General features: G+C 41.2%; 1 protein-coding gene across 1 annotated transcript in view; it reads left to right on the plus strand.

Moving 5' to 3' along the window:
* The window catches only part of lrp2a (low density lipoprotein receptor-related protein 2a), a 65,897-nt gene that overhangs the window by 10,141 nt on the left and 29,290 nt on the right, over positions 1-26,466 (plus strand). The window contains exons 11-49 of the mRNA XM_034694361.1: positions 1,396-1,524; positions 1,979-2,148; positions 3,412-3,635; positions 5,228-5,434; positions 5,583-5,785; positions 6,008-6,148; positions 6,258-6,461; positions 7,068-7,260; positions 8,110-8,235; positions 8,399-8,529; positions 9,210-9,347; positions 9,454-9,735; positions 9,899-10,138; positions 10,569-10,688; positions 11,368-11,484; positions 11,602-11,982; positions 12,300-12,314; positions 12,656-12,904; positions 13,497-13,708; positions 13,832-14,016; positions 14,113-14,341; positions 14,463-14,640; positions 15,110-15,238; positions 15,986-16,152; positions 16,332-16,475; positions 16,609-16,718; positions 17,172-17,349; positions 17,474-17,687; positions 17,778-18,017; positions 18,153-18,341; positions 20,139-21,071; positions 21,196-21,361; positions 21,442-21,600; positions 21,699-21,988; positions 22,076-22,276; positions 23,375-23,401; positions 23,516-23,551; positions 23,652-23,894; positions 23,988-24,113. Coding sequence (XP_034550252.1) covers positions 1,396-1,524; positions 1,979-2,148; positions 3,412-3,635; positions 5,228-5,434; positions 5,583-5,785; positions 6,008-6,148; positions 6,258-6,461; positions 7,068-7,260; positions 8,110-8,235; positions 8,399-8,529; positions 9,210-9,347; positions 9,454-9,735; positions 9,899-10,138; positions 10,569-10,688; positions 11,368-11,484; positions 11,602-11,982; positions 12,300-12,314; positions 12,656-12,904; positions 13,497-13,708; positions 13,832-14,016; positions 14,113-14,341; positions 14,463-14,640; positions 15,110-15,238; positions 15,986-16,152; positions 16,332-16,475; positions 16,609-16,718; positions 17,172-17,349; positions 17,474-17,687; positions 17,778-18,017; positions 18,153-18,341; positions 20,139-21,071; positions 21,196-21,361; positions 21,442-21,600; positions 21,699-21,988; positions 22,076-22,276; positions 23,375-23,401; positions 23,516-23,551; positions 23,652-23,894; positions 23,988-24,113 — 7,626 coding nt within the window. The remainder of the gene's footprint in view (positions 1-1,395; positions 1,525-1,978; positions 2,149-3,411; positions 3,636-5,227; positions 5,435-5,582; positions 5,786-6,007; positions 6,149-6,257; positions 6,462-7,067; positions 7,261-8,109; positions 8,236-8,398; positions 8,530-9,209; positions 9,348-9,453; positions 9,736-9,898; positions 10,139-10,568; positions 10,689-11,367; positions 11,485-11,601; positions 11,983-12,299; positions 12,315-12,655; positions 12,905-13,496; positions 13,709-13,831; positions 14,017-14,112; positions 14,342-14,462; positions 14,641-15,109; positions 15,239-15,985; positions 16,153-16,331; positions 16,476-16,608; positions 16,719-17,171; positions 17,350-17,473; positions 17,688-17,777; positions 18,018-18,152; positions 18,342-20,138; positions 21,072-21,195; positions 21,362-21,441; positions 21,601-21,698; positions 21,989-22,075; positions 22,277-23,374; positions 23,402-23,515; positions 23,552-23,651; positions 23,895-23,987; positions 24,114-26,466) is intronic.

The following is a 26,466-nucleotide window of genomic DNA, read 5'->3' on the forward strand; positions in this document are numbered from 1 at the left end:
ATTTTAAAAAATGTAAATTGGGATTTTTTGGGTTCTGACACTTTTGAATCATTAAATATGCCCCGGGTCAAATTGACTCAGGAACATTATTGCTGTCCCTAAGAAACGAACATAGCAGGGGAGTTAATTGAACATTTCTACTTTTGATAAACAAAAAAGATGGGTGAAGCAGAAGCTAATGATGGAAGCTCTTTAAAACATTTTAAGACTTTAGAATTTTCTTCCTCTTAATTTTGTTTACGACACTAATACTCAGTCACAAGATACTGTAAGAACACCAAAAAGCTTACTAAATATGGTGAATGTAAACAATGACATTCATTTCTTATTCCACTGAGACCCTAATTAATTAATAATCACTAGAAAATATAGAATCTGTTGCAGAGTGTGTTCTAGTCATAGACTGTATAAAATATGGACGTAGTATCCGTGATGTCACCCATCGGTTTCTGAAGAGCTGTTTTGAGGCAAATCGGCGTCGGCAGTCATATTGCTGCTGTTGAGCGATTGTGACATAAAGAGGCGGCCTCTGAGCCTCCTAGCCAACAGCTACAGTGTTCCTGCCTGTCAATCAAGTCAGCTGTGCCTCTCATTGGAAGACTTGTAATCTGAATATCTTCGAAGTTCACCCCCCGTAGAGTGTGTGCAGATTGAGAAATGAGCAAGCCAGACTACACTTGTCTTTTGTACCAGGCTGTAAACATGTTTATTTCTGCTGTAAAGATCAGCTTTTTTGAATTGGTGTGTATGTGGTTTACGGTACTTCCGGAGCGGATCATCAATTAACTTCAGTTTTTAGCACTTCCACATTGGACTCATATTTTTAGACTGGAGGTGGCCGCTTGGTTCATCCCTCCAAACAAAGCCAGAGTCAAGCCTCTGTGTGACAAAATATTTACAGTGAAGCTGAGACCTAACAGAAACAGACGAACCAAACATGCACTACTCTTTGGGATTTAATAATCAAGCAATTATATCATTTTTTCTTTTGCAGACAAAAAAAAGTGCCTCACTGTTGATTTGAACACATTTCTCAAGTTACTTTTTGAAATATAAAGAGAAGTCTCACAGGAAGTAATTTTCTTGCTGCTAAGTTCACCTGAGTGGACATTATACCAGAGGCATCTATCATTGTGGAATCTAACTGACTCATATAACATTATAACCATCTAGATGTGTTCATAAATCAGTTATTTTTGTATGTTTAAATACTGTGCTCAGAAATTGTTTTAAAAGGATCACATTGGTATGTTATTTTGATTCACACTTCATTTCAGTTTTTAGTATATTATCCTTTTCTTTCAAATGTGTTTAAAGTGTTACATTACTGAAACAAATAGATCAGCTTCTGTTTAAGTAACCCTCCTCTTCTGTGGATTTGATTCCATGCTGCAGACTTTGACGACTGTTCAATGTGGGGTGTGTGCGACCAGCTGTGTGAGGACCGCATAGGCTCCCATCGCTGCAGCTGTCGAGAGGGTTACATCCTGGAGCAGCACAGATACTGCAGAGCTGACACCTCAAGTGAGTGTCATTTCCTACTTCTTTTTTTTTCTGAGTTAAAGATTGCCTTACATACAGAATGCCCAGATGTTAAATGTGTGAATGATTCATCCAAATGAGGTTCATTAGCATGGCCTCCTTTCCTGTTTGCCAGGCTCCGCGGCTGCTTTACTGACCGTCTGCGCTCCTTTCTAGTGCATTGTTGCGTACCAAAGGTTGTTTTAGTTAATCTCTCTCTTTTGTGGAACCTAGAAAGAGTGTTGACTGAGAGGCTGACCTCTCTGCCTCTAGCTTTGGTGAAAAGAGTGTGTAATGATAGTGGCTGGAAAGAGCGCTTCCTTCATTAGTCTGAGTCAGGGACTTTCTTTCTGTAAATTTCCACTGATACTTCAGTTCAGCATGCAAACTTCAAAATTGACTATTGTTTTCATATATGTCATGTTGTTTTTTAAATTGTTGTTCATGTCTCCTGCAGCTGGTGTCCCATCCTTGATATTTTCAAATGGCAGAGACTTGCTAATTGGTGACATCCATGGCAACAGTTTCCGCACGTTGATCCAGTCACAGAACAGAGGGGTTGCAGTGGGAGTGGATTTCCATTATAGTCTCAATAGAATCTTCTGGACTGATACCATTCAGAATAAGGTACATTTTTCAATCAGATTTTCACATCCATTTCACTAATGAAATCCAAAGTTCTGTTTTGCCGGGGTAAGCGTAGACCAGTTTCTTGTTATTGGAAATACTACACTGGAGCTTTCCCGAAAGAAATTATTTTTGCTATCCTTTAGAATATCTGCAATGTTGATACTATAATAATGGGATAGCTGTTGGCTCCTTTGCGGCTGGGTAATAATGAAGGGAAGTAGATGAGGAATGGAATCCAAATGGCCTAATCTTGAAACCTGTCTGATAGGCAGGTATGATGTTCACATACCAGGGTGCAATTTTTGTAACTCGATCATGTTGGAAGTAATCATGCTGTATTTGTTTTCAGTGGCACTGTCCATCTTTATGCATTCTTTGGCTAGCTAAAAAGTCTTTGTTCAGCCCCTCAGTGTTTTGAACTACAGCCACCGGGCCAAAGGCTTAGACTTTTCTAAGACTGGGCATCTGATTAAAAGTAGGGAAGGCACAAACAGGGCATGTGAATGCAACCAGAAAGGTTAAACTACCAGGGTATTTCCACATCTTCAGTTTCTCTTAAAACAGGTCAGATGAAAATGGATCTTGTTTCCAAAAAGGCAAAGCCGCTCAGAGCAGTAACCCCCTAAACAGCTGTCTGCAGATAGGGCTTCCAGTCTAAGAAACTGGTGCCATTATGTTATTGGTGGAGTGGCAGGTTCTGAAAATCAATATACAGGCTTCATGGAAATTAACATGACAGAATTTTGTCTCTCTTACTTTCTTTGTCCACTAAAAGTTGTACTTTTGTTACCTTTCCTTATTTTAATACTCACTTTTTAATGATGTGTAATTTTTCAAGTCTATATCTTTACATTTGCTCACATGCACAACGTTTCACTTTATTGTTTTTGTTTTGCCTCATGAAGAAATTCATTAAATCCCTTTTTTTCACAAAAGCCTGAAAATATGAAAGATTTGGTCAAACTCAGACTGAAGCCAGAATATACCAGAGCTGATTTGGAAGTTTGTTTCCTGAAAGAGAGATCTGTGGATTTAATCTCTCATCTCTTCCATTTATATTCACTTATGAATGGATCCTTTTGTGGCCAGGGTAGACTAGCAGAAAAGTTACATTGACCCATTGCATTTCATTGTATCTCAAACATTAGATTTTAAAAATGTGATTCCATTAGACATATCCTCAGTATCTTCCCTTTATTTCTGATGGTAGAGACTCCTTTGAGCTCATTTCCTGTCAACAATGGTGTACTTTGTGTGCAGGTGTTTTCTGTGGATATGGACGGTTCCAACATGCAGGTGGTTTTAAATGTATCAGTTGACTACCCTGAAAACTTGGCGGTGGATTGGGTGAACAATAAACTGTATGTGGTGGAGGCCAGCGTCAACAGGATTGACATGGTGGACTTTGATGGAAGTAACCGGGTCACACTCATCACTGAAAACCTGGGAAACCCTAGAGGGCTGGCGGTGGACCCCACTGTCGGGTAAGCACATCTCCCAATCTACATTCATTCATCCATCCACCTGTTCCCAAACCCCACATACAGTAACTGTCGTGCTCCAGTGGCATGGAATAATGGGGTGTGTGTGTGTGAGATTAGCAGATTGTCCTGGGTGGATTAGTGAGGAGCAATGTAAGTGATGACCCTCATTGTAATCCAATAGTATAGCTCAAGGGGGGAGGAGAGCCATGTGGCAGTAGATAATTTTCTTTTCTTGTAAATTAATGTGCAGCTCTTTGGTGCGATGCATGGCCACCCACTCGGACCCATAGTGTAATTGTGAAGACGCTTTTAGTAATGAACAGGAGAGAGAAATGTCCCATTAACTTGTGGTTTCTATGGTGATAACCATAGACTGTATAAAACATGGTCGTATTTTCAGTAACATCACCCATTGATTTCTGAAGAGGCATTCTGAAGCCAAATGATAGTGGCCACCATATTGGAAATGCTGACTCAACCTAACATTTAGTCTACCCAGGAACACACAAAGAGGTGGAGCGAAGGTGTATCTAAGGCCTCCTGGCAACCAGCTACATCATCAGTCAGCTCAAACATGCCCCTAATTATGCAAATATATAACTCTCAAGTCTCAATATCCTCAAAACGGACAGGTTGTAAAAAAATCATTTGTCAGTTTCTACTATGTAGATGTTTAATTTTGATGTTTAAATGGGCTTTTTAACATGGGTGTTAATCATAGACTGTGTAAAATATGGACGTAGTATCCATGACGTTACCCATCTGTTCCTGAGCGCTGTTTTGAAGCCAATCGACGGTGGCAGACATATTGGAAATGTGGAACTCAACCAGGCAGAGTGTGACGTAAAGAGGCGGAGTTTGAGCCTCCTAGCCAACAGCTATGTGTTCCCGACTGGGAGTCAAAGCAGTCATGTCCTTATTTGGGCATTATCTTAATATCTTCTAAACTGTCGCGTTAGAAATAAATTCACCCCCCGTACAGTGTGTGCCAATAGAGAAATTAGCTTCGTCGAGCCAAGCTGTTTTTTGTACCAGGCTGTAAACATGTTTATTAATGCTGCAAAGATCATCTTTTTTGAATTGGTGTCTATGTGGTTTCCGGTGTTTCTGCAGCCAGCCTCAAGCGGATTCTCGATGAATTGCAGTTTATAACACTTCTGCATGGGCTTCATCGTTTGAGGCCGGAGGTTGCCGCTTGGTGTTAATTGGGTTTTTGTGGGCCTTTGGGGCCAGCCCCTGGTGGACAATCCATGAAACTGCTAAATGTTGCACTTTCGCATTGGCTTCATTTTTCAACATCCAAGGCTGCCGCTTGGTGATACCACATCGGACAATACTGGAACATTAAATATTTCATCTTCATGGCGCTGGTGGCCTAGCAGTCTAAGCCCCCCGCATACAGAGGCTACAGTCCTCGACGCAGGGGTTGCCGATTCGATTCCTGGCCGGTCGACCATTTCCTGCATGTCTTCCCCCGCTCACTACTCCCCACATTTCCTGTCTCTCTTCACTGTCCTGTCAAATAAAGGCAAAAGGCCCCAAAATATATAAATAAATAAATAAATAAATAAATATTTCATCTTCTTTCACAGGTATATGTTCTTCTCAGATTGGGAGGCCCTGAATGGTCAGCCTGCCTTGGAGCGAGCCTACATGGATGGAACCAACCGTTATGGGATTGTCCGAACTAAACTGGGCTGGCCAGCTGGTATCACACTGGACATAGAAGCCCAGCGTGTCTACTGGGTTGACAGTCGCTATGACTACATTGAAACTGCAACATATGATGGCCTTCACAGGTATAATGTCATTTTTTATTTCTAAAGAATCACCCAGTTTAAGGTTAAATTGATCATATATGAATTAAGAATTAGTCCCAAGAATTCTGATGGTTAATCTCTTTGAAAATCACATTTATATTGTAACAAATCAATGCTTTTTTAATAGAAAAACAGTGATCCATGGAGGTGCTGTGATCCCACATCCATTTGGAATCAGTCTGTTTGAGCACAATATCTATTACACCGACTGGACCAAGATGGCTGTGATGAAAGCCAACAAGTTCACTGAAAGCAGTCCTCAGGTTGTTTACAATACACCTCAGACTCCTCATGGGGTAGCAGTAATACATCAGCTGCAACAGCCATATGGTAAGCCCTTCACTGATCTACATTTGTCACCTTTGATTGGTCCTGATGCAGCTCAAAGTTTTTTGTTGTTTACTGCACTGCATTAGGTAAATTTCTGGCATGTGACTGCTAGAGTTACTAAAAGAAAAGCCATAAATAGGTGCAGTCAAAGCAGCTTAGAATCCATGGTTCTTAACATATTTCTTTTCTAGTCATTGGGATTGTTTTTGTTTTTGTCTGCAGTGTCAAACCCTTGTAGTGTAGACAGAGGTGGATGTGAGCAGATATGTGTTCTGAGTCACCGAAGTGATAATGGAGGATTGGGTTACCGGTGCAAATGTCGCATGGGCTATGATCTACATGCTGATGGAAAGCGATGTTATGGTAAGAAAGCACACCTTTTATAACTGTAATTGTTTGATTTTCTTCTAAAAAAAAACACTGCACATTTCCTGGTTTACGATAAATGTTAAAAGATTTATCCTTTCCTTAGCTGTGAGGCAGTTCCTGCTGTTCTCCAGCCAGCTGGCCGTGAGAGGGATTCCCTTTAACCTGTCAACTCAGGAAGACATCATTCTGCCCATCACTGGATCACCCTCTTACTTTGTTGGGGTTGATTTTAGTGCTGAAGACGATGCTATCTTCTTCTCGGACACAGCCAAAGACATAATCTATAAACAAAAAGTGGATGGGACTGGTGAGCATCTTCTCTTGCTAACTTCATCTAGTTTCTGTCTTTTAAATATGTACACATGACGTTAAAACCATAGTGTAATAACCTGATGTAAGTAGAGTAGGAAAAACTACTACAAGCTAATGTGTTTTCCTGTGTTTTCTCTGTGCTTACATCCTTTGATAATTTCTTTCCTAGCAGAGAGCTCTACCATGTGATTCAGTCAGGCTTATACAGGGAGTTATGGGAGTGACTGACGGGGCTGACTGGTACTATGGGGGAGGGAGTGGACAGGAGTATGGATAGTGGAAAATAGATCATATAAACAACTTATATGTGAAACTGATAGTTCAGAAATGAATAGGAATGACTAACCTAAAATTGATGATTACTTTCACAACTATCACCTAATCTGAGTAAAGCTGGTACTAAAGTGATAATCCATGAGCAGCCACACTGCTCAACAGAAGAAACCCTACTGCTCTGATCGGCGATGTTGTTTTTGGAGCTGTTCTAGTTTTTTCTGTCAGGCCCACATGGGGAAAATGGGAGCTGACAGCCTATTTATTTAAATGTGTTCCTCTTTCATATCTGTGTAAAACGGGGGTCTGACTGCTTTGATCTGCACAGGCAGGGAGGTACTGGCAGCCAATAGAGTGGATGGAGTGGAGGACCTGGCTTACGACTGGATTTCCAAAAACCTTTATTGGACTGACCCGCGATACAGGAGCATATCCGTCATGAAGGTAGCGGATAAGTCCAGGAGAGCCATCGTTCAAAACCTCAACAACCCCAGGGCTATCGTGGTGCATCCTCTCATCGGGTAAATAAGAAGAGATGGGAGAATATATATGACTTTTTGTCTGTTGCACTGAATCACACATGTTGTATTGCAGGTTTTACTACACAGGTCTTAGAATGTTAACTTGGTATTTAATTTTAATCCACCATGGAGAGGTTATTGTGATTATGAAAAGTCAACATTAAACTACAAAAAGTTTTTGGGATTCTGCTGGATTGAGGTTTTGCAGATAAAGTCAAGGTAACATGAGTATGCAGGGCAATGTTACGTCCCACATATGACACTGCGACTCACTCCAAAATGTAAACTCACATGAATAAACTACTTGAATGTAGTTATTTTTGTTCATACATGTTAACATGAAATACCCCTTCCTAAAAGCCCTCCAATAAAAAAACCCTCCTGATAAAAATAATCTTTATTTCGAACAAGCTGTTATTTCCAATTATCTCAAAGTCATAAGGCTTGTGTTTCCAGCAGCTGAGATTAGTTCAGCGTGACGGGCAGTATTGTAGAGACCACGAAGGAGTTACACAGCTTACTCAGAAAAGCTCTACAATGTTGAAGTATCCAAAATCTTAAAATATGACGTCTAAGTAAGTAGGGCTTCTGTAACCTGAATACTGTGCATTTTATAAAGTGTTCAAAGTAAGACATTTACATTCTATCTTCTACCACATGATCAGGTCTGAATACCACCTCACAGACATATTTTGCTTTAAGTAACTGGGAATGACAGTTTCTCTAAATATTCAATAAATGGCATCCACATCCGGTTATATCTTCCAAGTGAACCCTTCAACATAAATCTTAACTTTTCTATTTCAAGGCACATCATGATGTTGACACTCTGCCTTTTTACATTGACAGATATATTTTTTGGACTGACTGGTACCGGCCAGCAAAGATTATGAGGGCTTGGGGTGACGGGTCACATGCCCTGTCCATTGTAAACACTACTCTTGGCTGGCCTAATGGACTGGCTATCGACTGGAGGTGAGTCCATGTGGCTAGAAGAGCTGCACCATGTCACCTTCTTCTTTACCTTTATGTAACTTTGAATTCTTTATCCTTATATTTTGGTTGCTACTGCAATGATTTTTCCAATCTCTGACAGTATTTGTGACTGGTCTTGCTATGTCTCTTTTTCTTCACCCAGCTCAATGCGTCTGTACTGGGTGGATGCGTTCTTTGACAAAATTGAGCACAGCAATTTTGATGGACAGAACAGGGTTTCTTTGGACCGCATTACCCAGATCTCCCATCCATTTGGTCTCACCATTTTTGAAGGTAAGCATTAGAATATTTATCAATCTGCTTAGTCCTCCTGTTATGTTCGTTTCTCTGGAACAGCAGTAATGTTCCTGGGTCAATTTGACCCGGGGCATATTCAATTATCCAAAAGTGTCAGAACCCCAAAAAATCCCAATCAGATTTTTTAAAATCTAATTTTAAACTTCATTACTAACAATTTAAATCAAGATTTAGTCCATTGGTGTTCTTTAATTCTCACAGATCATGGTTCAATAAGGATAACTCACTCATTTTTCATTAAAATTAATGTTAAAACTTTTTTTGTGTACATTGAAAAGCCTTAAATATAAATACAATAGCTTTACACGACATTGATCTTTGTTTATTTTATTTTAAATTTTGATTTTCTTTTTTTTATATGAAGTAATTTTGATAAATTAATACATTTAGTTGGTTTGGAAGGTATATATTGCCTAAAATAGACTTTAAAAAGGGTCAGTTTGACCCACAACATAACAGGAGGGTTAATAAGTTTCAATGAAGGATCATTATTTTATCTAAATCAAGCAGGATCTCATTGGAATGTATTTTTCTCAGACTTTAGTTTGTCTTCTTGTCATTCTTGCTCTAATGATGGTCATGTCAATTACTGTTACCACGAGGAGATGAAAGATAAAGTAACCGAGAGTATGCTCTGTTGCTCCCATACCTTAAAGGCTATGCATACTTCACTGACTGGCGCCTGGGTGGCATTGTACGTGTGCGCAAGACTGATGGTGGGGAGATGGTCGTTATCAGAAGGGGTATCAGCCACATCATGCATGTCAAGTCTTTCAACTCCAACTCTCAGATTGGTCAGTAGCTTTATTCACATCTTTTCTCACTCCACTATTCACGCATAGCTGGGACTCCCGCTTGTCAGTCATATCCGTGGTAATTACACCCCACTCTCCCTCTCAGGTTCCAACCTCTGCAATCGGCCAACAAATCCAAATGGAGACTGCAGCCACTTCTGCTTCCCAGCCCCAGACTCTCAGAGGGTGTGCGGCTGTCCGTATGGCATGAAGCTGTTGCCCAACCAGCAGACTTGTGTAGAAGACGCTTCCAACGAGCCCCCAACACTGCAGTGCGGAGCCAACTCCTTCTCCTGTGGCAACGGCAAATGTGTCCCAAACACTTACAGATGCGATGGTGTTGACGACTGCCATGACAACAGTGACGAAGCCAACTGTGGAATTAACAGTAATGTTTTATTTCTTTTCAATCCAGTTTGTACAAGTGGCTTGGTCTGACTAGATACAAAAAACTGCTGTATAGCCCCTTGGTTGATTGAAGTCATTTAACATAACTTATTTAAATCTTCCTTTCATTCTCTCTCTCTTTCTCTCTCTCTTTCTTTCTTTAGACAACACTTGCTCTCCCACTGCATTCACCTGTGCCAATAAGCGCTGTGTGCCGGTGGGATGGCGCTGTGATGGCCAAAATGATTGTTTTGATAACAGTGACGAGATCAACTGCCCTACACGGGGTCCTGGAACGTGCCCTGCCAATCAGTTTACCTGTGCCAACAACCGCTGCATCCCACATACCTGGCGCTGTGACACTGATAATGACTGTGGGGATGGTTCAGATGAAGCTGACTGCCGTGAGTGTCCATACAGGGACTGTGAACTGAAAATGAATACATAGAAAAATAGAAACAGGACAAACATTCAAGAAGATGGCTGAATATTACAAGCCAGTATATACAATAGTTGAGAACACAGTTGTTACAGATAGAAACATTAATATGACTTTATGCTATTTAATACACAGTTTTTATGTTATGACACATGCACCTATGCTTATAGCCTGTAATATAAAACAATTGAGATAAAACCTTGTGAAGTGGCTACTCAATTTACAAATTTAAGTTTTTATTTGACTATTAAATTACGCTGAATCTGCTGTTGGACAAAAGATACACCTCTGTTATTTATCAGCCACTTCTTGAAGCGTGTTTTTCCATCTTTTAAGACATCAAAATTGTATGTTTTAGAGAAAGAATGGATCTCAATCACAATTTGTGTTGACAGATCTTGGAAGCACTTGCCATCCAGGGCAGTTTCAGTGTCCAGACCACCGTTGCATAGGACCCAACTATGTCTGTGATGGTGACAGGGACTGTGTGGATGGTGCAGATGAGCAGGGATGCGGTAAATACCTTTCTGGATTACAGTTTTTCTTGGACATTCAGTTTCTGTGCTTTGGATTATAGAAATCTTTTAATATTTTGCTATTCAGATCCGTTATCAGATTTCATATAGACTTTCCAAAGACCTAATTGTTAATGGGCTTAAGTCTAGCAATTAACTTTCAGATATTGTAAATTTGAGCTTTTTACTCCATCCTAATAAAGAGTAAGATAAGATAAGATAAGTTAGGATAGTCCTTTACTCATCCCACAACGGGGAAATTCAAGTGTCACAATAGCAAAGTAGACAATGCAAAAAAATATGATATATATAAAATAATGAAGTAAAAATAAGCATATCTTACAACATATATATATATATATATTATTGGTTATAGAGTCTGACCACTGCAGGAAGAAAAGACCTGCGATATCTCCGTGAGATTCATTCATTCATTCATTCATTCATTCATTCATTCATGACTTAATTACTGCATTCAGCAACGCCCTCCTTGTATCAGCTGATCATGCTCAAAAAGTTGCTGAGGTCAATTGAACGCTCTTTAAATTTCAACAAGCATTTGTTAAGCGTCTTAGTTTATTGACCCTATTACCAGTGTTGCTCAACAATTCAGCTCTCCATATACAAAACTGCAGGAATATTGAATGCCAGGTTTAACATACTCCACTGGATTTTTCAGTCTACAACTGCACTGCGAATGAGTTCAAGTGCTCCAGCGGTCAGCAGTGTGTCAACGCCTACTACCGCTGTGACGGAGTCTTTGATTGTAGTGATCGCTCAGATGAGGGAGGCTGTCGTAAGTATTTGAAAGTTATGTTGGACAAGCATCAAGTTATCCAAAGTTATCAAGTTCATTCATATTTTGTATTTTTCTCAATTTTTTTTGACATTCTGTGGCGTTTTCTCATCCCAGCCACTCGGCCTCCTGGGATGTGCCACCATGAGAGTGAGTTCCAGTGTCAGTCCGATGGCAGCTGTGTCCCGTCTACCTGGGAGTGCGATGGTCATCCAGACTGTGAAGACGGCAGCGACGAGCATCACGCCTGTCCGCCTCGCACCTGCCCCTCCACACTCTTCCGTTGTGACAACGGAAACTGTGTGCTGCGCAGCTGGATCTGTGACGGGGACAACGACTGCAGGGACATGAGCGATGAAAGGGATTGTCCCACGCCGCCTTTCCGATGTCCGAGCTGGCAGTGGCAGTGCCCCGGTCACAGTGTGTGCATTAACATCACCTCTGTGTGTGACAACACTCCCGACTGCCCCAACGGTGCTGATGAGTCTCCTCTCTGCAGTAAGTCTGGTCTCTGCTTTCTTTGCCTGCAACATTCCTCGTCTTGATTGTTTTATTACATTTCCAAGTTTGCTGGCCTTCACAAATTCAATTAAATTTAACATCCCACGAAAAACAAGATCATACACTCAATTAATTTTGTTGACATTTACACTCCTATAAAGCTTCTGTTCTGTAAGTCGAATGGGCTTTATTCATTTTGTTTTTAAGTGTTTGTCTTTGGATTTGTGTTAAAATCATGCATGTGTGTGATTTGAGCTGTATTAACCTAAAAATGATCTGTGATTTTCCTTTCTTGCCTTTCTCACTACTTTCAGATGAGCCTTTGCCAGGTAGGAACAAACTCTCAATCATTGCTAGAAATGCTGCAAGTAGATTTGATTCATTTTCAACAAACGTAGCAGTTTCGAAACGTAACCAGAGGAAAATGCTGTCAGTAGAGTGAGTGTGTTAATTGTTGCAACAAATGCACAGAAAATATAGCGGGTCGTCTCTGAGTAGCACTTCAAAATGAGTAGTTAGAGCTTCGTTGTTTATCAGTTACCATAGGAGAATGCATGAGTTGTATTATTTGACAGATTTTGTACTTTTGTCACGTGAGACATTACTTACTTGGATGGTTTTCTTCTCCTTTTTTTTGTTTTAAATCGTGCTTTCCTTTCTTTTCTCTCAGATCAGGAAAGCTGTTCTGACAACAATGCCGGCTGCACCCACGGTTGCATTCAAGGTCCTTTCGGGGCCCAGTGCACATGTCCTGTGGGCTACCAACTGAGTAATGACTCTAAAACCTGTGAGGATATAGATGAATGCAACCCCCCTGGTCAATGCAGCCAGCACTGCTTTAATGAGAGAGGCTCTTTCCGCTGCCACTGCCAGGATGGTTACACTCTGGAAGCAGACCAGCGTACCTGCAAGACCTCAGGTGAGGAGAGATTTGTCTTGAACCTACTGTGAATGGAACATAATACTTCACTGTAAAAAAAAAAAAACATGTATAATTTCATCATGCAGTAAAATAGGAAATAAGCCACTAATCTGGCCCACAGTGATTTGGTTGTCAAGCTGATAAGTCTACATATCTCAGTTTCCTCTGCTGTGCAGGGCAGGAATGAGTAATGATAAAGGGGGAGCTTGGCCCCCAGACTGTGAGATGGACACAATGTCTTTCTTCTCCCTTGTCTCTCCTTGCTGCTCTGATTTCTTCAGATAAGACAAATAACATATATGTCACTCAGTGGCCATCATTGGCGTAATTAGGACATAATCACCAACAAAGGGCTGTTTATGGGGAGCGTGCCTGACATGAGCTCTTCTTCCACACAGATAACCCGCTGAAAGGCTTTGCAGTACAATAGCTCATTATTTGGACAAAAGTGCATTCCCCATGGAAAGCTACCTGAGCAGGGCCTTTTTCACAGTACTGGTGTAGAGTTTTAGTAGACATGCAAAAACTGACGTGATCTTATTAGCATGAGAGAAGACATGAAAACAAAAACTTTGATGTCTGTTTACAGATTCTCGTCAAGCGTTCTTGCTCGTGGCCAGCCGAAATCAGATTGTGCAAGATGAGATAACCTCCCAGCCCAATGTGGTCCGCTCTCTTGTTCGTGATGGACGCAATATCGTGGCCCTGGATTTTGACTCTGGGACTGACCGTGTGTACTGGTCTGACACAAGCCAGGATAGAATTTGGAGTGCTAATACAAATGGCAGCGACAGAACTGTGGTGAGTTGGATTGTCCTTTTCATCACCACGTAGATATTGCACTGAAACTGTGTCCCAGTTTTACACTACCTTTGATTTTCTCTTACAAACAAATGTAACTAAGGGCTTCTCTCTTGTGGACAGATATTTGACAGTGGAGTGACTGTAACAGAAAGCCTGGCTGTGGACTGGGTGGGCAGGAACCTCTACTGGACTGACTACGTTTTGGAGACAATTGAAGTGTCGAAACTTGATGGTACCCACCGCACTGTGCTGCTCAGTCAAAATGTAACCAACCCCAGAGGCCTGGTGCTGGACCCAAGGGATAGGTCAGTAACAGACAGGGAAACAACTGACTGTAACTCGCAATGTTATGCATGTTGAGGTCTCTGCTTGGTGTTGAAAGACAAGCATTTGTTTTGCAGTGCTCACCTGATGTTTTGGACTGACTGGGGGAGAAACCCACGTATTGAGAAGGCCAGCATGGATGGGAAACTGAGGACTGTTATTATAAGTGACAAACTATACTGGCCCAACGGTCTAACAATTGACTACCCAAACAATTTGTTGTACTTTGCCGATGCCTACTTGGATTTCATTGACTTCTGTGATTATGACGGCAACAACAGGAAGCAAGTTCTGGCAAGTGACCTGGTGAGTCTTCATTTTCTGACTCATCTCTAAAGCTCATATTTTTGTTAAATGAGAATTTTTTTTTTACTTTCATAGAATGTGTAAGACACTGTTTTTTTCTTTTGCTACTCTCTGTGAAAAGGTACTGCAACACCCCCACGCAATTACCATTTTTGAGGATTTTGTGTATTGGACCGACAGATACATCAACCGTGTGATGCGAGCCCATAAGTGGCATGGGGAGAACCAGACAGTGATGCTGTTCAACCTCCCTCAGCCCATGGGTCTAGTGGCGGTACACCCAGCCAGGCAGCCAGCAGGTAAGGCAAAGATAATCTGTACTACCTGTGGTGTCAGTACTAGCCGTTGTTTACCATCTGAATTATGGTATGTCTTATGTAAACTGAAAATTATGGCTCAAGGAAAAACAGTCATGTGATCATTTGAATGCATCAAACTAGAGACAATGAAAGGTAATTTTAAATGTGTTGTTATTAGTGATAGACTGTGTTGAGTAGCCTATGTATTGTTTTAAATGCTAGTATGTTTTTTATCAATTGTATTGTACATTCGTTTACATCTTCCTGCCCAGGGACCACAGATGAAAACTAGCTTATAGCTAACTCTGGCTTGACAGTTTTTGTTTTGCATGGCCCCTGTCAAATAAACTAATAAATAAATAAATTATTGATTTTGATATTATACAAATGTGCAGCATATAATACATTTTAGAATGATTTACTCTGTTGACTCTTCTTGGTTTTTCACGTGTGATTTCACAACTTTCAGGTGAGAATCGCTGCTTGAGGAGTCCCTGCACTCATATCTGCTTGCTCTCCGCTGTGGGACCGAGGTACTACTCGTGTGCCTGCCCCTCAGGCTGGACTCTGGCAGAGGACCAAATCACCTGCAACAGAGGTATGCATCTCTGCCAAATGGAGAACACTCATAACTAATTTTGATGAAGAAGGAAGTCAGGTCAGATGCAGTTGATAAATTGGTTTACCTCCAAGGTATTCATCCAAAAAAAAATAAACTGTTATTGCAGAAGTAATGGTTTTCGATACATATTTGAAACCGTCTCAGTGTTAGTAAGAGGAGTCATCTTTGAAAACACTAACTAGTCTGAAAATTGATCCAGGTACTTGTCAACAGCGTTCCATTTAGAACTCCGTGTAAACTGCTGTTCCAAGTCATAAATATTTAGAATCATATAAGCACGTCTTTCAAGGTCTCAAGAAGACAAGGGACCTTTAATTCAAAGTCCTCCTTGGGTCAACAGCTTAACTCATCTCAGGTTTCAGCTTATTCAAGCCAAGCAGAACACAGTTCCCCCCTGAGGCCAATGATTATCCAAGAATGAAAATGCCCCGTAACCATTCATTGATTCTAATCTCTGACGACAAAGCAAATCAGATTGTGGAAACAACTTTCACCAGTCAATCCTCTTTATAGATGAAGGGCTGATGGATTCCTATTTTGCACCAGGTTCCAATCACTAAAAAAGAGATTACCCTGAGATCAATCCATATCCAGGAATCATTCTTTCATAGCTCTGTTTTAAACAGTCCTGGACAGCTAGTGTTTTTTTTTTTTTTACCATAGAGGGAGCAGATTGTGTTTGTTGTCCTTGTCCTTGTTCATTGACTGCTGCTTTATTTGTAGGTGAAGATCCTTTCCTAGTGGTTGTGAGAGATAGCATCATCTATGGCATTTCACTAAACCCAGAGGACAAGAGTAATGATGCTATGGTGCCTGTAGCTGGGCTTCAGAACGGCTATGATGTTGACTTTGATGACAACGAGCAGGCCATTTACTGGGTAGAGCACCCGGTAAGTTACCATCCAAAGACAGTTCTTTAATTCTTCAAACTTATATTAAACTGTGAACTTGTACTCTAAGTAGAGACCTAGTTTTGTATAACAGTTATTATTGATTATACAAAACAATATACTCTTCACAATCATGTTAAGCAGCGGTTTGGATGAATCTGCCTTCCTTTATTCATCAGGGTGAGATCCACAAAGTGAAGTCAGACGGTACTAACAGGACAGAGTTTGCCCCTGCAGCCATCCTTGGCTCTCCCGTTGGCCTGGCCTTGGACTGGATGACAGAGAACCTGTACTACACCAATCCAGCCACTCAGTCTATTGAAGTGAGACAAAAAATATTCTGTACTATTGCATTTTTATCATCATTGGTCTTTAACTTAAATCAGAATATTTTTGTGCTCACACAGCGGCACAGTACGATGAACTGCCCCTTTTTTGGTCTTTGTGTTTGGCCAGGTTTTGAAGTTGAGAGGAGAAGTACAGTACCGGAAAACTCTGATCACAAATAACGGCTCTCCAACTGGCGCTGGAAGTCCTGTTGGCATCGCAGTGGACCCAGCACGTGGGTAAGCCCCATTTAACACAGTGCTGGCACAGCCCCTCATCCCCACAGCTACTGAACTCTAACAGCCTCCTCAACGCCTTCTGCTCTGCCTCTAGAGAGAACTCAACCAGTGTTACTGAATACCCTGGTGCACACTCAAACCTCAGCGGTGTACAATCGAGGTTTACTCAAGAAACTAGAAAACATTTCAGATCCATGTTCTTTCATGCAAAAACACCTCAAATCTGACTTTGTTAACAAAAATGGTTCATCCTTAAACTCAGGTACGACTGAGTCCTGTCAGTGTTGAGAGAATTCTATAACTTAGTAAAAACCAAGATTTATGACCATTTTTTTGTCACATAATTCTCATCTAAGTTGTGAAACTAACAAGGACAGAGATCCATGACTAAACTTTAAACATCAGGAACAAAAGAAATGACTTGTTTCCTTGTTTTATTCAATGTTTTCTTAGCAAACTCTACTGGACAGACCAGGGAACAGAGAGCGGCATCCCTGCCAAGGTGGCATCTGCAGACATGGACGGCTTGAACCCCGTTATCTTGTTCACCAACAACCTTGATCACATCGAGTTCCTCACTGTGGACATCCAAGAGAACAAGCTGTACTGGGCTGTAACAAGCACAGGCATGGTGGGTTTCATTGTATAAGGCTCTGGCAGACATAATATGATACGCAACATTATTCTAATGTTAGTAATTGTACAAAATCAACAAAGCCCTTTTGACTGACTGTCTGGCTTGTGAATCTCCACAGATTGAGCGTGGTGATCCAGATGGAAGTAACCGCATCACCATAGTGACAGGCCAGTCTCACCCCTGGGGTGTGGCTGTCCACCAAAACTACCTCTACTTCACTGACCGCGACTTTGAGGTCATCGAGCGTGTGGACAAGTCCACGGGTGCCAACAGGGTTGTGCTGCGGGATAATGTTTCTGGGCTCAGAGTCCTGAAAGTGCATTATCGTGAGAGTGAGTGACATCATCATCATCTTCACTCAACGTTGCCTGGTTTTGGGTCATTGGCTCTTTTGTCACACTGTATTCGCTCTCCTAACTCAGCTTCTGCAGGAACATCCAATGGCTGCACCAGCAATATGGGAGCGTGTGAGCAGCTCTGCCTGCCTCGTCCACAGGGTCTTTTTACCTGTGCGTGTGCCACAGGTTTCAAACTCAGTGCTGACAACAGGACCTGCACTCCCTACCAGACCTATGTGGTCATCTCCACTCTGTCTGCAGTCAAAGGCTTCAGTCTGGAAGGGGCAGACCACTCTGAGGCCATGGTGCCTGTAGCTGGGAGAGGTCAGTATATGTTTTATAGAATGACTTTATCATAATAAGGGGCTGACAGAGAAGCTAAACTCAAATATTCATAATGAGGTTAATGTGTCTGAAGAAATATCTCTAATCCCTCATGACCGTGTCATCCTCCTGCAGGCCGTAATGCTTTACACATTGATGTACACATGGCTTCGGGTTTCATCTACTGGTGTGACTTCAGCAGCACAGTAGCATCACAGAACGGGGTCAGACGCATCAAGCCAGATGGCTCAGGATTACGTAGCATAGTAACATCTGGAATAGGACGCAATGGGATACGAGGGATCGCTGTGGACTGGGTTTCAGGTATGTCCAGATGATGCTTTACCACATTTTTCTAGAAGTGTTGTTAAGATCCTTCCTGTTTACATTTCTAATGAGTGCTAAATGCTCTTTATTTTTAATGTATCCATTTAAAGCACTTCTGCAGTATTTATTTTAAATGTTAAATACACTCCCAGAAAGTAATTTACTGCTCTGTTTTTGGTTCAGAAATACATATAGATGTATTTCACCATCATCATCAAGTCATCCTGACACTGCATCATGGAATATATTGGAGAGACTGTTAGTCTGTCTGTAGTTTTCCACTTTGGCTTTGGCAGCAGAGACAGTGAGACTCCCAACTGAAGTAGTATTTAACCTTCCTCTTGTGTTAGGGTCGGCGCCGACCCGTTTTTAGTTTTTAAATGCGTAAAACGGGTCAAATAATTTGTTTATTGTATGAAGGCTTTTTGGCTTTGTCAGGAACCTCTATTTCAACAAAATAAAACAAAAACAAAATTTTCACTAAATCACAAAAATGCTCTGGTTGAAATTATGACCTTTGTGTTGTTAGGGTTGGTTTCGACCCAGTTATAAAAATAAGATTATAAAGCAATAATTACAGCCAAAACTGAAAAAGTGCACTGTTGGTCAACACACTGACAGCCAGCTCCTCTTCCAATCATGTGAGCTTCAGGGGATTCTCATTTTATGTTGTTTTCCAGTATACCTGCAGAAAAACTAAACAAACAAAGACGGGCATATCCAGACATGTGACGTCACTTCAATCATTTGAGCGGTCATCGACTTGCAGAATGCAAAAATGCCTTTTTTGCCTTGTTTTTGAAGTAACTATATAGGGGTCGAAATTGACGCGTAACACCATAGATGTTACTATAGTTGATAATATTAAAATGAAAAAATAAATAAAACAATTTATTTCAGAGATGTGTTCTATACCCCTCAGTAATAGTCAGTTAACACAACAACCTTTTATTTATTTATATAGCTCTCTTGAGGTTCATTTTAACATTTTTTAAATTTGAAATCGAGGGGTATACTGACAAACAAAAGGCCCAGAGGCCCACACAAAAATATTAAAACCAATATTTACATGGATAAGGAAGCCTAACAAGGTAACCAAGAGATGAGAAACAAATTGGATGATAATTGTTTTTGGTGTATTTTACAGCTGATTTAAGACATGGGTCAAAACCGACGCGTTAACATAAGAGATGGTAACAGAAAGCTAACACAAGAGGAAGGTTAATTTATTAATCATATATGGTCTTAAAACAATTTAACATCATGGGGCAGATAATCATAAATCTTCAGGTGTGACAGTTACATAGCCCAAAGTTTTAACAGTTTGAAATTTGAACCCCATTTGTACAATTTCAGTAGTTTTTAATGTCCTTGAATCCAACATATTTTACTTTTCTGATGAGTGCTGCTTTTGTGTCTGCCACCATTTTTTCTAGAGATGAAAAAAAAGTTAAATTTTATATGTAAAAAAATGAATCTCTCTATACAAACAAGAAAACAAAGAGAGACCTTTCTGACACTGCAGTTAGGCAGCAGTCTGCCTTATTTAGCCGAAGTTTCAGAAGCTTCATTAACGTATTTAAGTCTCAGAACAGGGAGATCAGTTCCACATCCACGACAGATGGGGTGATTTGATTAGCTAGTTCAGAAAAATCAGAGACAGCTGCAGGCTGGAAAATCTGAATGCTTGTGACTGAATTATAAGTGAAACCCTGTACATGAAGACAAGCAGAGAATCTGATCTCATCTGTCAGTGTGCTGTGTAATATATGCTGCCTCTATTTCCTACTTTAGGGAACTTATATTTCACCAACGCCTTCCTGACGGAGACCTATGTAGAGGTTCTCCGTCTGAACACCACGTTTCGCAGGGTGCTGCTGAAGACCCAGGTGGACATGCCTCGACACATTGTAGTGGATCCCAAAAACAGATACCTGTTCTGGGCTGATTATGGTCAAAACCCTAAAATTGAGCGAGCTCTCATGGATGGAACAAACCGCACAGTTTTGGTGTCATCAGGGATTATTACTCCACGAGGTCTTGCTGTGGACTGGCAAACTGGCTACGTCTACTGGGTGGATGACTCCTTGGATATGATAGCTCGGGTCAATCCTCAAGGAGGGGAGACAGAGATAGTCAGGTATGGCAGTCGCTATCCTACTCCTTATGGAATAACAGTGTTTGAGAATAGCATAATCTGGGTGGACAGAAACCTCAAGAAGGTGCTCCAGGCGAGTAAAGATCCTGGCAGCACAGAGCAGCCTGCTGTCATCAGAGACAACATCAACATGCTGAGAGATGTCACCATCTTTGACCAGCGCACGCAGCCTACTACAGCCAGGGAGCTTAACTACAACCCCTGCTTAGAGGCCAATGGAGGCTGTGCCCACTTCTGCTTCGCCCTCCCTGCATCCATCATAAACAACCAGGAGAAAAAATGCAGCTGTGCTTTTGGGAATCTTGCAGCAGATAATGAGAGCTGTGTGGTGTCAAGGGATGATTACCTCATCTACACAACAGAGAGCACAGTGCGCAGCCTGCGACTCGATCCTGAAGACCATGCATTACCTTTCCCTGTGGTCAATGTGCCACGTACTTCAGTGGCTCTGGATTTTGACCTGACAGACAGGAGGGTTTACTTCACTCAGAGCTCAGGCGCTGGAGCAAGCAAGATCAGCTACATCAGTCTATCCTCTCCTACTGCAGCTCCTGTCATGGTGGCTCATGGTATGTTTAAAACTAAAACACACAAGTTTATTTCTTCCTGTCTGAGCTTTTTCTTCCTATTGCAGAACTAGGATTTTACACAAAAAATATTGCTGATGATGCTCTGGTTCTTGTGTCTGGACAGATCTAGGGGCTCCTGATGGCATCGCATATGACTGGATAAACAAAAGAATTTATTACAGTGACTATGTCAACCAGAGCATCAGCTCCATGTCTGTAGACGGCTCTCAAAGGACCGTTATCGCCCATGTGTCCAGGCCAAGGGCCATCATGTTGGATCCCTGCAGGGGGTAAGCTGAAACAAGAGCCTATCTCATTGCTGATTAGGGTAAAACAAGATCAGAAATAATGATCTTGACTTGTTTCATAGGTACATGTATTGGACAGACTGGGGGACCCATGCAAAGATTGAGCGAGCCACCTTAGGGGGAAACTTCAGGACAGATATTGTGAACAGCAGTCTTGTGTGGCCCAACGGACTGACCCTGGACTATGAAGAGCAGAGACTCTACTGGGCAGATGCCAGCTTGTAAGATCTTAAAGAATCCCACTATTAAAATATAAACAGTGTTCTGTCTATCACATTGTCAAGCTTCTGCTGTTACCATTATTTTTCTCTGCCATCAGACAGAAGATTGAGCGATCTTCTCTCACGGGAGCCAATCGAGAGGTCATCGTCAGCACAGCCATCTACCCCTTTGCTATGAGTATGTTTGGCCAGTTCATCTACTGGACTGACTGGAACACACGCAGCATCTATCGAGCTAACAAGCATGACGGCTCTGACCAGAGGGTCATGATCCAGAATCTTCCATCTCGGCCAATGGACATCCACGTTCTGGCTGCTAGGAAGCAGCAGCAGTGTGACAGTCCCTGTCAGCAGTTTAATGGCGGCTGCAGCCACATCTGCACTCCAGGTACAAACTGTTTGATATTGTTGCTTTTTTATTCATTAAGAGCTCCTGCTAATTAGGGAACTATTCTGTGCATTTTTCTCTTCTTAGGACCTAATGGAGCTGAGTGTCAGTGTCCATCTGAGGGCCGCTGGTACCTGGCTGACAACAAGCACTGCATCGCTGATAATGGGACTCGCTGCCAGCCGGGCCAGTTCACCTGTATGAACGGCCGCTGTATTCGAGCCCAGTGGAAATGTGACAATGACAATGACTGCGGAGATGGCAGTGACGAGCTGGAGAGAGTCTGTGGTAGGGTTTTCACTTAAAGGCTTGAATCCATCAGTTACATTTTGTTGCAGTCCTTCTTTAATAAATAATAATAATAATACATTTTATTTATATAGCGCTTTTCAGAGAACTCAAAGACACTTCACAAATAGCACACACTAAAAGACACAATAAAAGAAACAAATTAGAAACAGTGGATATAAAAACATTAACAGTTAAAAGCAGTTCTGAAGAGGTGTGTTTTGAGCTGAGATTTGAAAGTTTGTAGGTCAGTGGAGTTGCGTATGTGTTTGGGGAGGGAGTTCCAGAGGGCGGGGGCAGCAATGGAGTAAGCCCTGTCGCCCCAGGTTCGGTGCTTGGTCCTACAGGGTGTGGAGAGGAGGTTTTCATTGGAGGAGCGGAGAGCACCGGAGGGGTTGTGAGGGTGAAGCAGGTCAGTGAGATAGGAGGGGGCCAGGGGATGGAGGGCTTTGTAAGTCAGGAGGAGGAGTTTGAAGTGAATGTGTTGGGGGACAGGAAGCCAGTGGAGGTTTTGGAGGGGTGATGTGATCACGAGAACAGGAGTGAGTGAGGAGACGGGCAGCTGAGTTCTGAATGTACTGGAGTTTATTGAGGACTTTGGATGATGAGCCATATAGGATGCTGTTACAGTAGTCAATTCTGGAGGTGATGAAAGCATGGATCAGGGTTTCAGCTGCAGCGTTTTTTAGGTGAAAGAAGGCGGTTCTGGTGATGTTAGTGACATGTTTTTCAAAGGTGAGGTTGGTGTCAAAAATTATACAGAGGTTTCGAATATGGGTTGATGGAGTCAGAGTGGTGTTATCAAACGTGAGGGAGAAGTTTTGGGTGGTTGTGGTGAGGGATTTTGGGACGATGATGATGATGATATCTGATTTGTCGCAGTTTAGTTGAAGAAAGTTTTTACTCTTTGGTTTATGGACCAACCTTAATCTTGCTGTAGATTTTAAGTCATTGGCACATCACATACTAATAAATCAATCCTGCACTCTACTTCAAGAGATACTCTCTCCTCAGCTCTATGTAACGGATTGCTCTCTCTTTAATCCTCCCTTGTACTAACCTTCTCTCTATTTCTGCTTTAACAAATGTGTTTCATAGGACCTAAACCTGTCTTCAACTTTGTTGGTGTGTATGCTTTCCTCTGCTTTATGATTATATTTCCATTAACAAGCACCTGCTCGGTACTAACAGAAACTAACTCTAACAAATGAATCTATTCCCTTCTATCTTTGCATGCAGTCCCACAGCTGCTGTCATCATTTATTGACCTGTCAGGTAAAAATGAGCTTCCACTGTGTGTGTACATCAGCCTCCCTCCTCCCTCCTCCTTATCTACTGGCCAGAGCTCTAAACTCTTCTTGACTCTGATTGGCAGCCTTCCACACCTGCGAGCCCACAGTATTCACTTGTGGAAACGGCCGTTGTGTGCCCTACCACTACCGCTGCGACCACTATGACGACTGTGGAGACAACAGCGATGAGGCTGGCTGCCTGTTTAGACCATGTGACCCCAACGCAGAGTTCAGCTGCAACAATGGCCGCTGTATCGCCAAGGACTACGTTTGTAACGGCATCAACAACTGCTATGACAACGGGACTTCTGATGAACAAAACTGCCGTGAGTGTCTTAAGGTTACCACTACAATGAAACAGAAGATGCTTTAAATCTAAATGTGTAATGTAAACAAGTCCTCATTTATGATTATCTCAGCTGAACGGACCTGCCTGCCAGAGCACACAAAATGTCAGTCTACCAACATCTGCATTCCACGTTCATACCTGTGTGATGGAGACAACGACTGTGGGGATATGAGTGATGAGAGTCCCACACACTGTGGTGAGTTCAGGACAAGATAATCTATATTTCAGTTTTTTATTATTACTCACATCATAAACACAACATACAGTATCCTACGCTAAATTAAAAGATTCAATTATATTTTTCACATCATATTTCGTGAAATGATCAACAATTGGAGTATGCACCTTGTACAGACGGCTATAAAAATCATGCAATTTAAAAAATACTCATTCCTCCAAACAATCTATGAACAGTCTGTTCTTATGCCATATCCGACGCACAGTCTTTACTGTCAGAAGGTTTTGTAATTGCTGCTGTGTTTTCCATGGAGTGTGATAGAGTATGTTGATTTCTACAGTATGTGTGTCTGCAGGACAGAGTCCAAAATTTTTTTTTCCATAGGACACTCAAGTTAGGGATGCACCGATCCAATCCTGGTAATGGATACCGGCCAGATCGGACTCAAAAAGCTAGATTGGATATCGGTGACAAGGGGCCGATATATAGTGCTGATCCATATGGCAGATCTATTCATCTCAGTTCTATGCTTTTCTGTGTTTACAACAGCCATATGCATCTCCTACGTCATCAGTGGATAACTACAGAGGCTCTGCAGTTTAGGTGCATGTCACGCTTCTTATGTGGTTTTCAAAGTCAGAAAAGCCTAAAGTTGCTAAAACAGTATTCTTGGTGTTATCCTCACATTAAGGAACAGAAATTGTTAAATCAATACCGGGATCGGATCGGTTCAGTATCGGTATCGGCAGATACAAAGACCAGGTATCGTTATCGGTATCAGAACCTAAAAATTTGGATCGGTGCATCCCTAATTAAAGTATATCTTATCTTATCTTATCTTATCTTATCTTATCTTATCTAATCTTATCTTATTGCTTGACTGTTATTTACAGATCCATCATAGCGGGAGTATTGCAGTTTGAGTTTTTAGGTTAGATGACATCAGATTAGATCTATTTTGTTCTGCAAGAGGGGAAATTTGGGATAAAGGGCATGAGAAACATTATATTTTTTTCTGTTTTAAATTAGATTTTACACTGAGCTCCAGAGACACCAGTGTAATACAAACATACAATTAGATACTTTACATTAGATGGAACATAGGGGATGATCGTGGACCCAGCATGATGAATAGCCCCTTATATCAATGAAAATGATTTTACATTGAAACACTGGCTGTGTCTTGAACTGCATATCATCATATATACTTTTAATATTAAGGAAGGAATAACACTGACTACGCTCAAAATTCATAGTATGCAATATTTTGTATGGAGACATGCCTGGAAGTGGATAGATTGGCCAGAATGGGAGCTCACTAGTCATACCCAACTGCCTCTAAAATTTTAGCTCTTCAAGCTGTATAATAGCAGAGCTCACATTCCAGCAACAAGTGGTGTAAAAATGTAAGTAGTATGTTACATGTGAGTATGTGAGGAAGTCATATGACACTGAGGGGATATGCTTCAGCATGATGTTAGCAGCATACTAAGAGTCAAGTTAAGATGTATGCAGTTAAAACTGTCTGAGTATGCAGTAAGTAGTATGTCAGTATGTGGTTGTGGATAGAGCCTCTGTATTGAAAATTAAAAACACTGGTACAAATTACTGTTATTGACAGTGGTGGACAGTAACAAAGTACATTTATTTGAGTACAGTACTTAAGTACATTTTTTGAGTATCTGTTCTTTACTTCAGTATTATTTTTTGGGGAACTTTTTATTTTTACTCCACTACATTCAGAAGACAATTATTGTACTTTTTACTCCACTACATTTCTATCAGTGCTCTGGTTACTCACTACTTTAGCTTTGAAGTCAGTTCATGAATTTCCTTCTCTTTTCTGAAATCTGATCCCTAAGACAGTAAAATGTGTTTGTGTAGTTCTGTTTGTATCAGTGGTTTCGTCGTACCTGTATATCGTGCGTCTCCACGGTTGAATGTAGAGCAAGCAGAGCAGATTTCATTCAGATCTAGGCAGTTCATTTAGAGGTGGTAATGATGGCTATAATTTTCCACCTGTGTTTGAGGTTTTTGAAATGAAGAATGATACGTATCATTTGAAATGTTCTCCTTGTTTCCCACTCTGCTCAAACATACAAACATTCACTGTCCAACCTGAGAAAGTGTGTTGAGCTACGTAACATTTGTTTAACTCCAAATGAACATTTCAAACTAAGTTGTTTGTGCTTGGAGTAACTTAGTTCCTGTTTTTATTCTATGGTATAGTTTTTAGAGATTTCAAGTCATGGTTTCTACATAAACATAATGTAACAGAATAGTACATAATAGTAATAATTTGACTGAACAACTTTCACTTTTATTGGAGTAATATTTGACCTGGAGGATCTATACTTTGATTTAAGTAATG

The sequence above is a fragment of the Notolabrus celidotus genome, chromosome 10, assembly GCF_009762535.1.
Source record: "Notolabrus celidotus isolate fNotCel1 chromosome 10, fNotCel1.pri, whole genome shotgun sequence".
In the NCBI taxonomy this organism is placed as follows: domain Eukaryota; kingdom Metazoa; phylum Chordata; class Actinopteri; order Labriformes; family Labridae; genus Notolabrus; species Notolabrus celidotus.